At 44.3% G+C, this 16,552-nt stretch overlaps 1 protein-coding gene across 2 annotated transcripts in view; it reads left to right on the top strand.

Annotated features, from left to right (window-relative positions):
• ODAD4 (outer dynein arm docking complex subunit 4) overlaps nt 1-16,552 on the top strand; it is a 104,157-nt gene that overhangs the window by 69,854 nt on the left and 17,751 nt on the right. For both annotated transcript variants that reach the window (XM_082271452.1, XM_082271451.1), the window contains exons 7-9: nt 4,450-4,654; nt 8,786-8,872; nt 10,025-10,221. In XM_082271452.1, the coding sequence (XP_082127578.1) occupies nt 4,450-4,654; nt 8,786-8,872; nt 10,025-10,221 (489 nt within the window). The remainder of the gene's footprint in view (nt 1-4,449; nt 4,655-8,785; nt 8,873-10,024; nt 10,222-16,552) is intronic.

Raw genomic sequence — 16,552 nt, 5'->3', positions numbered from 1 at the left:
TGTCTTCAGCAAACATTTGCGGGCTTTCTTGTGTATAATCTTTAGAAGAGGCTTCCTTCTGGGACGACAGCCATGCAGACCAATTTGATGCAGTGTGCGGTGTATGGTCTGAGCATGGACAGGCTGATCCCCCCACCCCTTCAACCTCTGCAGCAATGCTAGCAGCACTCATACATCTATTTCCCAAAGACAACCTCTGGATATGATGCTGAGCACGTGCACTCAACTTCTTTGGTCAACCATGGCGAGGCCTGTTCTGAGTGGAATCTGTCCTGTTAAACTGCTGTATTGTCTTGGCCAACATGCTGCAGCTCAGTTTCAGGGTCTTGGCAACCTTCTTATAGCCTAGGCCATCTTTATGTAGAGCAACCATTCTTTTTTTCACATCCTCAGAGAGTTCTTTGCCATGAGGTGCCATGTTGAACTTCCAGTGACCAGTATGAGAGAGTGAGAGCGATGACACCAAATTTAACACACCTGCTCCCAATTCACACCTGAGACTTTGTAACACTAACCAGTCACATGTCAACGGGGAGGGAAAATGGCTAATCGGGCCCAATTACGACATTTTCACTTAGGGGTGTTGCCAGCAGTTTAGACATTAATGGCTGTGTGTTGAGTTATTTTGAGGGGACAGCAAATTTACACTGTTATACAAGCTGTACACTCACTAATTTACATTTTAGAAAAGTGTTTTTATGTTGTCACATAAAAAGTTATAATATATTTACAAAAATGTGAGAGGTGTACTCGCTTTTGTGAGATTGTGTGTGTGTGTGTAATACATATATATATATATATATATATATATATATATATATATATATATATATATATATATATATATAATAGTTTGACAGCCACTCCAAGACTTGTCAAATTAAGCTATTCTGTGTCTCCAGAATGTCCAAGCTGTGAACTTGCCACAGAGCCCTTTCTGCTCTTTCAGTGGTTTTGTTGTCAATTTTCCAACCTTCTACTGTCTATAATAGAGAGATGCCGGTTTTCGGTAATTGGATATATCGCGGTATTGCATACCCACGGTATTGTTGTTGTGGTCATTTTTAAAATACCGTGCTTTTCTGCTCTCCCAGTCTGCCTTTTGGATTGATACTTTTCAGTGAGCTGACTCCTATGAAACAGTTCACTCACTCAATAGAGACAGGTCTGCTAATATGATCCTAGAGCGAGAGAGCTCAGCTCCTCCCTGTAACCAATCAGACGGCTCCCAGCACACGCGCACATGCTTCTTCCAGGGCTCAGACACAGACAGAAACACTGCCTAATACAAGGCAAGTCAATGCAAGTACCTTTACATAGATTAGGATAGATAGATAAATTAGGATGGATAGATCTAGATAGATAGATCTAGAAAGATAGAGATATTTTATATATATATATATATATATATATACATAGATAGATGGAGCTATATAGATAGAGATATAGATAGATGGATAGATAGCTATATATAGATAGATTAGATAGAGCGATATATAGATATAGGCACAGTGGTGTAGTGGTTAGCACTTTCACCTAGCAGCAAGAGGGTCGCTGGTTCGAATCCCAACCACGACACTACCTGCCTGGAGTTTGCATGTTCTCCCTGTGCCTGCGTGGGTTTCCTCCGGGTACTCCGGTTTCCTCCCACACTCCAAAGACTTGCTGAAAGGTTAATCCTGTATAAAATTGGCCCTACTATGTATGTATGAATGTGAGTTAGGGACCTTAGATTGTACGCGCCTTGAGGGCGGGGACTGATGTGAATGTACAATGTAATTGTAAAGCGCTGGGTAAATTGACAGCGCTATACCTAAAATAAATAAATATATATGAGAGAGGTAGATGGAGATGTGTGTGTGTGTATGTATATATATATATATATATATATATATATATATATATACACACGCATACATACACGGGCATAGCAGCATATATATTATATGCACATGCATAGCAGCCCACATTACATAATTATATATCCATCAAGCAGTGTCTGGCCTACTTGGTGACTGGTTTTGGCGCTCGGCTCCGATCCGATGGCCTGGTCATTAAGGGGGCAAATCCTTGCGGTCCAGAAGTGGTTAAACCTGCAGGAGGACCGGTGTTTTTATCTATAAATTACTTTACTATTGCTTTAGGCCTTGTTCACATGTATGCGGGTTGGCGGCATAGCAGCCCATTGATTCGAATGGGCTTGAGCTGCGTTTTCAGCTGAAAAAAGGTGCATGCAGAATTTTAAAAATGCACTGGCAGTGAAATCCATCCTTCTTTTACACCATGCGGCTTACCTGCAGTTCCTGCACATGGAAACAGTGTTTTTAAATGCTGGGCCCACATATATAAAAAACGCAGAAAGCTTGCCAGAGCAGGAACTGCAGGTAAGTCTTATGGTACAAAGGCAGGATGGATTTCACGGCCACTGCATTTTTTTAAAATGTTGCATGCACCTTTTTTTCTGCGGAAAATGAGGGCATAGCAGCCCGTTCGAATCAATGGGCTGTTATGCCTGTGCAAATGTGGGCCGCCAACCCGCATACATGTGAACCAGGCCTAAAGCAATAGTAAAGTAATTTATAAATAACACCGGTCCTCCTTTAGGTTTAACCACTTCTGAACCACAAGGATTTGCCCCATTAATGACCAGGCCATCGGATCGGAGCTGAGCGCCAGGACCAGTCCTCACCAGGTAGGCCAGACACTGCTTGATGGCTTATTTTAGGCCTAGTTCACAAAGTCTGTCCTGACTGACTAAAAAACATATAGGCAGCGCTAGCAGGTAAAATCTATAAATAAGTGCTATATGATTAAAGATTGGTATACTGTGATAAAAGATTTTCTAAAAATTAGGTGTATATAAATTCAATAAATATAAATTCATAAATATATAAAGTGCAACAGTAAATATGATTAAGTGTATACAAAATCAGTGAATTTAAATTCATAAAGTGCGACAATAAATATGATCCAGAGTCCAAAATGTAATCATAAATAAAGTGCAAAATGTATTTAAGGTGCAGTCCAAACTTATATTCTTCCAAAGAAGTTATGGTGCCAAAAAGGTGCTCAGAATCCCAAATAAAGTGCCCAAGTGCTCTTCAAAGAAAATCCCCCTATGGGGATGCACTCACCAGATTTGGGATGTAAATGAGCCTTAAACGTATGTAATATTCCGGTTGGAAAGTAAAAGCAGCCTCACGGATCCTTAAGGTTTCCCTTGCCCGGATGGATGGATGGCTGCAATCTTTTACTATTGGCTCCTTACTAGCTCCTCTCCACTCTCTCCTCAATAGTGTGTTCAGAAGAAAGGAAAGAAGCCAGATATCGTGAAGCCCGTAATGTATTTATTAATATAATTAAAAAAAGGTACTCACAAAGGTAATAAATTGTTAGGCGTTAGTCAGCATATACAGCAGAGTCCTTCACTTCCGTGTCCGCTGCCGGCGTGCGGTTCACGGTGGTTCTCAGGAAATGACGCTGTAGCGTGCCGCTGCCCGGAAGTGCGTCGACGCGTTTCGCCCGCCTTGTGGGCGTTATCAAAGACATTACTTTCCAACCGGAATATTACATACGTTTAAGGCTCATTTACATCCCAAATCTGGTGAGTGCATCCCCATAGGGGGATTTTCTTTGAAGAGCACTTGGGCACTTTATTTGGATTCTGAGCACCTTTTTGGCACCATAACTTCTTTGGAAGAATATAAGTTTGGACTGCACCTTAAATACATTTTGCACTTTATTTATGATTACATTTTGGACTCTGGATCATATTTATTGTCGCACTTTATGAATTTAAATTCACTGATTTTGTATACACTTAACCATATTTACTGTTGCACTTTATATATTTATGAATTTATATTTATTGAATTTATATACACCTAATTTTTAGAAAATCTTTTATCACAGTATACCAATCTGTAATCATATAGCACTTATTTATAGATTTTACCTGCTAGCGCTGCCTATATGTTTTTTAGTTTTTCCTGGTGTTTTACTTGGTGAGCAGCAGCTTCAGGATATATATATATATATATATATATATATATAAAAATATTTATCCATCACAGCGCGGGTATTAATTTACTGTTTTACATGTACTGACTGACTGACTATATAATGTGCAAAAGTGAAAAAGTCCCTAAATTCAGCAATGAAATTCAAGTGAGGTAGAAATTAAATAATTTAAATTTAATAATTGAATACTGTGATAATATCGTATATACCGTGGCGAAACCTTAATCAATTAATCGCAGCATGAAAATCTGATACCGTCACATGCCTAGTCTATAAGTGCCTTTGTTGTAAGAAATGTTTTGGTCTTTTTTCCCATCTGTGTATTATCAGATATTACTACCACTGGCATAAATCAAGGTTGTTAAATGTGAAGGTTAACTATGGTATATTGATAGTATATAACTTACCATATTTTGGATCTTCTTCTAGTACTTTCCAAAGGAGATGCAGAGGGAAGCTACAAAAAGGCACAGCAAGTCCTAAAGAACATCAAAAGCTGGAAAGATGACATGCCTAATAAGCAGGAGATAATTGGGAATCTACATAGTTGCATAGGGGCTGCTCAGATGGACATGGGGCAAATGGATGAGGCTCTAAAAAGTCACAAAAAGGATTTGGAGATAGCAAAACAATGGTATCTTCATCTTAGATAACAGTCATTGCTGAATGTTATATTTTAATGCAAAACTTTAATGGCTTGGGTGAATTTTATTTTATCTATTTTTTTTTTTTTGTAATTCTATATGTTCTTATGCTTGTGTATTATTGTATTATTACAGGTTTATAAATGTATAGATTGATGCCACTCTTCTGGATGTGGTATTCGGCAGAGGTGAATGAATCACAAAAAGTGCATAGATCTGGAAAAAATACACAAAGTCCATCAAGATTCAAGGAACTATATACATAATTCTTGTATTTTGACAATATTTGCTTATCCCGGGGTTCAACTTTAACAATAAATGAAATGCAAATATAAACACATGTATTGCATTTAACCACTTCTAGTCCGCCCTATAGGCGATAGACGGCGGGAAGGTGGCTACATTATCCTGACCAGACCGGGGGCGTGCAGAGCGGCAGAGTGACACATTGCATCTCCGATCTCAGTAAAGAGCCTACTGACGTAGTCTCTTTACCATGTGACCAGCTGTGTCCAATCACAGCTGGTCACATAGTAAACAGGAAGAGCTGTTTATCAGCTTTCCTTAGTTTGTGCCTGACAGGCATGAGTATAGGAGAGCCGATCTGCGGCTCTCCTGACAGCAGGGGGGGGTCTGTGCTGGTAATCAGAGCATTGATTTCCAGCTCAGACCCTTGGGGGGGGGGGGGCACTACAACCACCAGGGATGGCCACCAGGGATGGCAATCAGGGCTCAGGGAGCCTGCCACTGGTCACTGGTGCCCTACCCATCAGTGCTGCACCCCATGCCATCAGTGCTGCCCATCATTGCCATCTATCAGTGCCGCCCACCAGTGCCCATTATTGCCCACCAGTGCTGCCTATCAGTGCCCACCAATGCTGCATATCAGTGCTGCATATCAGTGCCCATCAGTGCCTATCAGTGCAGGAAAAAATGTATCTATAAACAAAAAAAATTTTTTTTTTTTTAAACATTTTTCAGTCTTTTTTTTATTTGTGTAGCAAAAAAGAAAAATCCTTGCGGTGATCAAATGCCGCCAAAAGAAGGCTCTACTGTATTTGTGGGAAAAAATGACATAAATTTAGCTTAGGTACAGTGTTGCATGACCGCGCAATTGTCATTCAAAATTCAACAGCGCTAAAAGCTGAAAATTGACCTGGCCGGAAGGGGAAAAAGTTCCCTGTATTGAAGTGGTAAGTAATGAGAGGTATTTTTACATACGAGTAGAAGTATCTAAATCAGTCTTGATATCATCCCGTGCACAGCAGCATTTGGGGAGAGGAGGAAGGGCAGATCCAGGAGCCAATCAGGCTCTGGTGTGTGCACATGTGCTGACAGGGAACAGGCTGAGAGGTTAGGAGAGCAGAGTGAGCTGGGCTACTGAATTTTTAGTTTTTAGTGTCCATTCAGCAGGTGGGGAGGTGGCACCACTGTATTTCTTTAAAGCTCATCTCAGGCTCTAAAAATACACCATAAAATATATGTAAAGACAAAACTTTTTTTTTTTTTTGTTAAATAGTTTAGCACAGAGCATGGAAGGTGTAGTACCCCTGTCAAGTTTCTTTTTTGTGGTCTGTGTCCTGTTGGGGACGTTTTCCCAGAGATACAAGTAAGAGCAGATCTCTCCAAAAGTGAGGGAAATCCCCCTCTTAGACAGTTGTCAATGGAATAGGTGTGACCACTGAAAAATGTCCCTCATCTCCTGTTCCTGTGACCACTCAAAATCTTTAAGACTTTCCTTCATTTCCTATATATAACACAATGGTCACCAGGACCAATAGAGGTGGGGAAATCTTCCTAGAGGAAACCCAGACAGGGGTTCTAATCTTTTCTATCAAACAATAAAAGACCCTACAGTTTACCCTCCCTGGCGGTCTGATTATGTCAGTGTTTTTGAATGTCAAAGTGGTACATTGATATGCATAGAAATCTGTTGTTTTTTACTATTGTAGGCCTGTAATTCTTAGAAATAATTCACTTAAATCTGTCCAAACAAGAGTCTAAAAGACGTCCTGGGTATGATAAAGTTTGAAACAGGAAATCATAAATAATAATATAATACATTTTATTCAATAATGGAATCAAACCAAAAACACTGAAATTTGTCCAAACAAGGATGCAATATTACTTATCACTGTAATGCTAGACACTGCATATTGGTTTAGTAAACATCCCGGGTATGAAAAGTTTTGAAACATGGGACTGCACAAAGTCGGGACAATAGAACCTGGTTTCCTTTCTGATTTTCCTTCCACTTCATCTCGTTTTGAGCAACAAACCACGCACATCCTTGTAGGTGCTGACTTTTTCTCAGTTGGTGGGATGTAGCCCATGAAGTGACGATCAGTCAGACGTTCTGGGTTGACAACGCCAACAGCACGACGTCCATCTCTATTCACAGCCATTGATGGTGTTTGGTGGTTCACAAAGATACATTCGGCAACTTTCCAAATGAAGTCCGAATGAATCACAGGCTTGTCACTTTGTTTTTAGTAGAATGTAGGCATTTCACAAGCATTGCTCAAGATGTTTGAAGATCTTCTTGTAGTCCTTATTTTGCGGTTTCCTCATTGCTGGGTAGAATGTCATTGCTTGGTCGGCTCTGTTGACACCTCCATGGTGTTATTGTAGTCTATCACTACTTGTAGCTTCACAATTTCTTTCCCACCTTTCGTGCCTACCATAATAGTGGAGGTATTATGAACTGTACTTATTAGGCACACATCTTTCTTGTCATGCCATCGCAGTGCCATCAGTTTGCCTTTCTGCCAGGCAACCATTTCTCTAGTTTTCAACTTCTTATTGCCAAACGTTGACGGCATGTTGCGCCGGTTAGCCCTAACGGTTTCATAGGCATCTGTTTTTTTTTTTTTGCAGAAGAAACTCATAAAGTTCAGGAGACGTATAAAAGTTGTCGGTTGTTGCATAATAGCCCTGATTTGGCAATGGCTCAATGAGTGAGCGAACGAAAGATGTTTCCATTCCATAGTTGCTGTATTTTGGATTGAATTTTGTTCCTTTTCCAGTGTATATGACTGAATTCCAAAAGTTGCCAGTTGACGCTTCGCATAGCATGTAGGATTTTATGCCAAATCGCTCCCTCTTTGATACAATGTATTGTACCCAGCTGAGCCTTCCCTTGTAGGCCATTAGACTTTTATCTATGCTGGTCTCTTTCTGGCACATAGCTCAGTTGGAAATTCTTTAGAATCACTTGAGATACTTCCTAAATTTTCTTTAGTTTTGTTGCAGAATGAGTAGTTTCATCAAATTCTTAGTTGTTTTCGAAGTGTAAATATTTAATGATCAGGGAAAATCTGTACTCTGACATGACCGTGCCAAAGAATGGAGTGGCAAGTAATGTATTAGTTGTCCAATACCACTTCTGCTGGGGTTTCCCCACCACTCCCTGAAGTCTTATTGGGCCCAGAAATTTCCAAATGTCCCTTTCTGGTTACTGGTTCCACTTTCTGCTTCTTGAAAACTTCAGATGCAGAGTAGCTAATTGTTGCTCTTTGTACCGGTTTGTCTCAGTAACTATTTTTTCAATAACCTCATCGGTCAGAAATAATTGTAAGTATGTCAAGGGGTTGTTGTGTTCAACGTCTACTTTCATACCAGTTGCTCCAGTAAATGGGAATCTATGGGGCGCTGCCTGATCCGTACCGCAGTCAATAGAGCACCAAGTTCGCGCATCACTGAGCTCAGTCGCAGAATTGTCGCTGTCCTCACTTGTGACGAATTTCCCCACGAATCACTATCGCTCAATTCTTAAAGTAATTCCAATTCACTATTGCGGTTTTCTAGCTGGTCTAAAACCGCTTTTGACCTAAAGGAACGCTTTTTGAACGCCATGGACGTTCTCAAGTTTCCAGGCAGAAAGCACACTAAAAGTGCAGGCAGAGCACTGGACAAATCACTAGGGACAAAACTGAGGTGAAATGGTTTCACACAGTAATGTAATCATGACCGATTACAAGGTATTACAATGTGTATGTGTATTTTTTGTTTATTCATTTATTTTTATTTTTTCTTTGTAGTTCCATGTGGATTTTTCATCAGGAAAATATCTACTAAAAAAAGCTCAAACAATATTTTAATAAAATCAATTTTCTTTTTAGTGACTTACCTGAAGCAAAATCACGGGCACTGGATAATATAGGAAGAGTATATGCCAGGATTGGGAAATTTAAGGAAGCCCTTAAAGTGTAAGTATGTGGAAATAAAAATTGAGCAGGAGAAGAAACTAGATTGGAATTGGGTCTACCTATTGTATTTTCATTTAGGATATAAATACAGGGCTGGTTTATGCAATTTTTAAATCCTCAAAGAACCATTAAAGTGGTTGTAAACCCCTACATATACCCAGTATAGTATAGAAGTGACTGGCTTCAGGTGATATACCGAGATGAAACAAATCCTCATACATAAGTTGTACCTGTTTATCTGCAGTCTTCTCTTCTCTACAGCAGTTTAAAGTCCAGAATGTATAAGGCTTGTCTAAACTGTCAGAAAAAAGGGGATGGAGAGCTGAAGTTACATCCTGCAGAGGTCAGTGTGGAGAGCTCTGAGAAATGATTGGAAGGAGGGGACGCTCGACCCTTCCCACAGCACACGGGAACAGAGCTAAGGCTGCCAATCAGCTGAAGGTCCGTCCTCTGTCTCATGGTTTCAGGGAAACTTGTCAGAAGTGACTCATTCTGATAGCAGAGTAACGCAGCAGCAGACAGAAATGACAATCTGAATAGAGACGAGTACACACTATAGAGGGATGTGCTTTGTTCATATTTTCATGTCTGAGGTTTACAACCACTTTAAACTTGCATGCTGTGTTAGTCAGCTGCCACATGAAGTGTAGAACAATGATGTTCTGGCACTTACTGTCTTGATATGGTGTGTATTAGATTTATATTGCAATATTCTATGTTAATAATGTTTAGCTATAGCTAAGGTCCTGCCCTTAGACAGTTAACCTTAAAATTGCAGACTGGGTATTGCCTGTTGCTGATCGGTACAAAAAAACTCCCCATTCTGTTATTTCAGGGCATCCAAGGAGCATCTGAAATTCAGGTGTCTGCAGTATGCACATGTTTGTTGCAAACTTTCTAAAGCTACTGCACCCAGCACCTCCTGCAATGCAGGGCCACAACAGCTTACTGAAGGGCACCCTACATTGCATTGTGGGAAAAGGAGGAGGGTTTTCTGCATGAATGGATTGGAAAGTTATTTAATTCGACCAGCACCTAGTGATGTCTAGTCTGCATTCAGGGTTCGTTCTGGGGGATGACCAGATTGATTTAGGTTGCTGGTCAAGCATGGCCAATTCATCAAACTTGTGTTCTCAATATATTATAATATAGGTGGGAAGAGAAGATTCCCCATGCAACATCAAGCCTAGAGAAGACTTGGCTGTTTCATGAAATTGGGAGATGTTATTTAGAACTAGGCTTGCTAGAGGATGCAAGAAACTATGGAATGAAATCTCAAGAGGAAGCAGAAGAAGCTGGAGATGTAGAATGGCAGCTTAATGCCAGTGTCCTTGTGGCACAGGCACAAGGTAACCTTTGGTGTTCTGTACAGTAATGTTACAAATCCAAATTGGCACATTTGTTTTACAGAAACTTTTATAACATACTAATATACAGTGAGGGAAAATAATTATTTGATCTGCTTTAGATTTTGTAAGTTTGCCCAATTACAAAGAAATGAAGGGTCTATAATTTTATCATAGGTGTATTTTAAATGCTAGAGACTAGGGCTGCACGATATTGGGGAAAAAAATCACATTGCGATATTTGTTCCCCAACGATATATATTGCGATATTACCCACCTCTTCCTGGTGTACATGGTACAGTCGCCTCCCCTCCGTATTTGGTACCTTCTTGGCAGCCTCGGCCCAGGTGCGCTCCCTCCGCCTCTTCTGTTTGTCCCTCATGGTCGGGCTGTGAAGTCAGGGGGGAATCTCTCTGGATGACGGACACGCGGGAAGTGGGGGTCACGCTGGAAGTTGCAGTCCTCTTCACCAGGCGACTCCTTCGCACCGTAAGCACACTCCCAGTTCCCCACAATACACTTCCGCCCCACAGCACAGCGAACCAATCACGTAGTGAGTAGCGGCACAGCGAACCAATCAGGTGTGCAGGCACGCTTGATTGGTTCCCTGTGCCGCTGCTCACAGCGTGCTGCTCACCGCCCAGTCAGAAGAGCTGCAGAACACCGGATTTAACATGTGGGACGGCTGTATTCGTCTGCCTTCACTGAGTCCCCAATATCGCATGATCCGGCGATGTGAATATCGCCCACGGCCGCAGCACGATATTCGATGTTCCATTGAATATCGTTCAGCCCTACTAGAGACAGAATATCAACGAAAAATCCAGAAAAAAATGAATAAAACCAATGGTATAAATTAAGTTGTAGTTCAGTGAGTAAAATAAGTACATGATTTAGTACTTGGTTAAGAAACCCTTGTTGGCATGCACAGAGGTAAGACATTTCTTGTAGTTGGCCAGGTTTGCACACATCCCAGGTGGGATATTGGTCCACTGTTCTTTACACATCTTCTATAAATCCCTAAAGTAGAACTATAGGAAAACTTTCTAAATTCATTTTGGATAGAGCAAGGGAGGGTTATAACTAGTGATCGACCAATATTGTTTTTTTATTGCCGATAGTGATATTTTAATCATCGGCCGTTATTTTCGTACATTAAAAAAATATTTTTTTTTTGACAGGTACTCTTGTGGAGGGATCTGGGGTTCTAAAAGACCTCAAACCCCTCCTCTGCACTTAAAAGCATTCGAAACGCCAAGTTTGGCTGTTTTGAATGCTGTAATTTTTTTTAATTTGGGGCCGAGTACCCGGAAGTGATGTCATGACATCACGTCCGGGTTTTTACATGGAGACCCGATCAGAGCCGAACGCGGCTGTGATTGGGTCTTCTCTTCAGTGGCCATGCAGGCTGGTTGCCCAGGTCTCCCAGTGGGACGGGAGACCTGGGTGAGCTGCAGGAGGGGGAGGGACGTCCCCTCCGCTCCTTGTAATGACAGCCGAGCGGCTTCTCAGCCGCATCGGTTGTCATTACAAGACAGCTGACCGTCGGCTATGGACGCCGGTACCGGGGTGATGCCTCTAGCTGCAGGCCTCACTCCGGTACAAGCACTTTACCGAATATCGGTAACCTCAGCGGCCGATTCTGATATATTGGGGAAAGTGCATATCGGCCCCAGTATATCGGCTTTGTCGATAATCGGTCGATCCCTAGTTATAACCCCTGTCAGATTTTTCTTTTTCGCCATCACTATCTCATTGTGGAGATTTCTCTTCGCTTACTGTCCCATTACCAAAAGGGAAGTAAGAGGAAATCCCTGCAAATTAAGGGAATTGCTTGGGGCCCCCCAGCTCACCAGAACTGGTGTCCTCATTGGAAGATTTCCCCTCTATTACTTTTCTAGGAACAACCCAAAATTTTGGATTTTCTTTTACTTTCACTTTCAATGATAATGGCAAACAGAACAACTAGAGAGGGGAGAGGGGAAATCTTCCTAACAGAGGCACTGACCGCAATAAAAACTGACAGGTGGGCAAGCTTACAAAATCTGCAGGGGATCAAATAATTATTTTCCCCACTGTATGGTCACATGTGAGAGTCACAAAGCCCAGGATGTTCTGCAACTCTTTGAGCGAAGTTGCATTCAACCCAGCCCTTCTATGTTTTTGGTTTTAATTTGTTCTTTATTTATGCATTGTACCATCAGAGACGATATTTTGGGTCAAAAGTACAGTCTGCATAATTGCATCCCAAATACAGTACTGTCTCATAACATGTATGCATGTACACAAGGAGTGTGCACCCAACAAACAGATTTGTGAAAGCACAAAAATGTACAGTGCACTTGAAAAGTATTCACAGCGCTTCACTTTTTCCACATTTTTGTTTTGGTACAGCCTTAGTCCAAAATGGATTAAATTCATTATTTTGTTCAAAATTCTACAAACGAGGGGCGTGGCTGAGCAGCGGATGTAGCCGAACGTGTGTAGCTCCCGCATCCTGCACTTTCATCCTTGAGGACACCCGATCGGCTCGCTGTTTCTTCGGCAATCGCTGCTCCGTGACCTCCTGAACGCCCGGATTAACCGGTGAGTCATCCTCCCCCGCTGCACCTTGTCTTCTCGGCAGACGACAGGCCGCCATGCTACGGACAGACAGCTCCAAGATGGCGCCCAGCCGAAGCGTGGCTCTCAGAAGCCATCCTACAAAGAAGCTGCCCAGAACCTCTTTTCCAAGCCTGCCACAAAATCTGCTTCTGTTGTAGCGACCACTTCTGCTGCCTCCCCTACCCCTCAGTCGGATGCCGATGACACTGCCCCGCTGGGGATATTTCTGCAGCGCTCTCTGCCTGGGACACTGCAGGTAATCCTCAGCCTCCCTCCCCTGTGCTTGATGCTGAGCCCACTCTGAGGGACATAATGGCCGCGGTTACAGCCTGCAACACCTCTATTGCTGCTCTCACTATGGAGATGAAGGGAGTTAAGACTGAAATCCCCTTCCTTAGGCATGACATGCAAAAACTCAGGGAACGAACTGCAGTTGTGGAAGGCAGGGTCAGCTCCATTGAGGATGATATGCCCTCCCTTCAGAGGGAGGTTAAACATACTGCGCTCCTGGCTGCTCAGCAGGCAGCCAGGTTGGAGGATCTTGAGAACAGGATGAGACGTAACAATGTGAGAGCTATTGGTATCCCAGAGCGGGCTGAGGGGAAGAACCCTGTTAACTTCATTGAGAAATGGTTGCTAGAGACTTTTGGCCAGGAATCCTTTACTCCCATGTTCTCTGTGGAAAGGGCGCATCGAGTTCCCATGCGCCCCCTTCCTCCCGGAGCGCCTCCCCGCACTTTCATCTTTAAATTGCTCAATTACAAGGACAGAGATACTATCCTGACCAAGGCCCGGGGCCTGCAAGACAAATTGGTGTTGGACAATTCCAAAATTTCTCTTTTTCCAGACTACTCGGCGGAGGTGCAGAGGCAGAGGGCGAAGTTTGGGGAGGTGAAGCGGAGATTGAGAGCGCTGAACCTGCAATACGCCATGCTTTATCCTGCTGAACTTCGAGTGGTAGCGCGGGATGGTGTGAAATTCTTTGACAACCCGGCGGCTGCGGCACAGTGGGTGGAAGTGGAGGGTAGGGCGCAGCGCCCTGACCTGTCTCCACGACCGGGGGCTCCTTGAAACCTACCTTGTGGCATGGATTTGAACTGTTGCTGTCGTTGATGATCGGGTGTCCCCTGTGACACCCTTCTTTGGGCGGAAGCTGCCCTATATGCACGGACTACCGTTATCACCCTTGTTGGTTTTACACACTGTTCCTGTGGAGACTGCTGAGACAGCTGCGTCTCCCACCGTTCTCCCCCCTATGGGTCCTGGTTGGACGAACTTTGCTGATGACCGATGCTCACCTAACCACGTTGGCGGTGGGCGCTCCGAGGATCCCCAACCTTCTGTTGTCTGTTACCTTCTGGCACCCCTGTTTTTCCTGATTTCCACCCCCTTCCTAACCACTGGAGATGACTGCCCCAACCTTGCTGTCCCATGGAGGGCCTACTTTCCTGATGCCTGGAATCTCTTCTGTACCTGCTGGAGATTCGGACTGCCCCTCCCTTTTCGAAGTGCCTGGCTGATGCCCTTTTTTGGACATGCCTTTTTGCCCCTATTTGGTCTAATGGGATGCTGTGTCCTCCATTGCTCTGAACTCCTTCAATGTCCACTCTGCCCTGTGCTCTGTCATGGCTGATACTTTGTGCATTGTTTCCTGGAATGTGCGTGGACTGAACAACCCGGTGAAGAAAACTGCTGTCCTACGGAACCTGAAAAGACTGCAGGCGGACGTAGTTTGCCTACAGGAGACCCACTTGTCTGCTGATCCCCCCCCCCCCCAGTATAGCCCCTGGCTTGTATCCCCACCAGTACCATTCTAGTTTCTCTACATATTCTAGGGGTGTAAGTCTGTTGGTACGGCGGGGGGTTAATTTTACCTGCTCTTCTACCTATGTTGATCTGGAGGGTAGATTTGTGCTGTTACTGTGTAATATTGGGGGACTGTCATGTGCGATACTTGCAGTGTATGTGCCCCCACCGTTTTTGGCAGGGGTAATTGGCTTGCTGGCGGAGAGGATTGCTGGCCTTCCGGCGGTCCCTCTGTTGGTAATTGGTGATTTTCACACCACTCTGGATCCCCATTGGGACAGGTTCACCCCTCGCTCCGAGCCCCCTCCGCCGACCGGTAATGGGTCTCCCTTTGCTCGGTTGATGGGGGAGTTGGGACTGACGGATGTTTGGCGGATGGGACATCCGGGCGACCGGGTGTACTCTTGCTACTCGGCTGCATGGTCTGGCCTCTCCCGAATCGATTTGGGGTTTGGCAATCCGGCCCTCTTGCCTCTGGTGGTTGAGGCTGAGTATGGGCCGAGATTGGTCTCGGACCATGCTCCGCTCCGGATCAGACTGTCCCTGCCGTCTAGGTCGGGGAGACCCCTTTGGAAACTGAACCCTTTTTGGCTCACACTTTTTCCTCGTCCTGACCCCATACCTGATTTACTGAATTCCTTCCTTGCAACTAATTTGAACACAGCTGAACTGGGGGTGGTGTGGGACTCTGCGAGGGCAGTTTAGTTACTTGATTAATAACATTAAATCCTCTACTAAGGCGTGGGAGACTACCGTACTGGATGAGGTGACTAAGACAGAGGCAGCTTATGTTAATGACCCTTCGGAGGAGTCTCAACGCTCCTGGCTAGCGGCTCAGTCCCTCTCTAAGACGGTGGCTTTACAGCTAGCTGAAAACAAGCGTTTTTTCCTTCAACAGAAACATTTTGAGGAGGGGGAGAGTACGGGTCACGTGCTGGCTATGTTGGTTCATTCCCAGCAGCCGGCGGCTTTTATTACTGCGCTTCGGGACCCTTCGGGTGTCCTGTGGAGTACCACTCCTGAGATCTCTAGGGCTCTGTGGGAGTTTTACTCGGATTTGTACTCATCTAAGGTGTCGGCCCCCCCCGCAAGTGGTGGAGAACTTCTTGGACGCATGCGATCTGCCGGTGCTCTCTGCCCGGGAGGTGGAGGGCCTGGATGCTCCTCTGACTGCGGATGAGCTTCTCACGGCATTGCAGGCCGCTCCGCGGGGTAAGTCCCCGGGAGTGGATGGCCTGCAATCTGAGGTGTATGGGTGCTATTCTGAACAGATGGTCCCCGTTCTCTTGAAGGTGTTTAATGACGCTCTGCAGAGAGGGTCCTTGCCTGATTCTATGTGCGAGGCAATCGTAGTCTTGATCCCTAAACCTGGTAAGGATCAAATGCTAGCTGACTCTTATAGGCCCATCTCCCTGTTGACATCGGACGTTAAACTCCTAGCCAAAATGCTGGCCACTAGACTGTCTACGGTTGTGCAGAGCATTATTCATAGAGACCAATCGGGCTTTATCCCCACGAGAGCTACAGCCTTAAACCTGCAGCGCTTGTTTCTTAACCTCCAGCTCCCCGTAGATAATCCTGGTAATAGAGCGATCTTTTCACTAGATGCAGCTAAGGCCTTCGACAGTGTCGAGTGGCCTTATCTCTGGGCGGTATTGAGGCGCTTTGGAGTGGGGGACACCTTTTATTAATTGGGTTAAATTGTTGTATGCCAACCCCAGAGCCAGACTTAGGGTCAATGGGGACCTGTCGGAACCCGTCGGTTTGTTCCGGGGCACTCGGCAGGGGTGTCCGCTTTCGCCCCTGTTGTTTGCCATGGCGTTGGAGCCGCTTGCGGCGCGTATCCGGGCCCATCCGGAGATTGTTGGCTTCCGACGGGGCCCGCATGTGGATGTTGTTTCATTATATGCCGACGATACCCTAC

Source organism: Pelophylax lessonae, assembly GCF_965119305.1.
Source record: "Pelophylax lessonae genome assembly, chromosome: 11".
In the NCBI taxonomy this organism is placed as follows: domain Eukaryota; kingdom Metazoa; phylum Chordata; class Amphibia; order Anura; family Ranidae; genus Pelophylax; species Pelophylax lessonae.
This window is presented reverse-complemented; position numbering and strand designations above follow the sequence as displayed.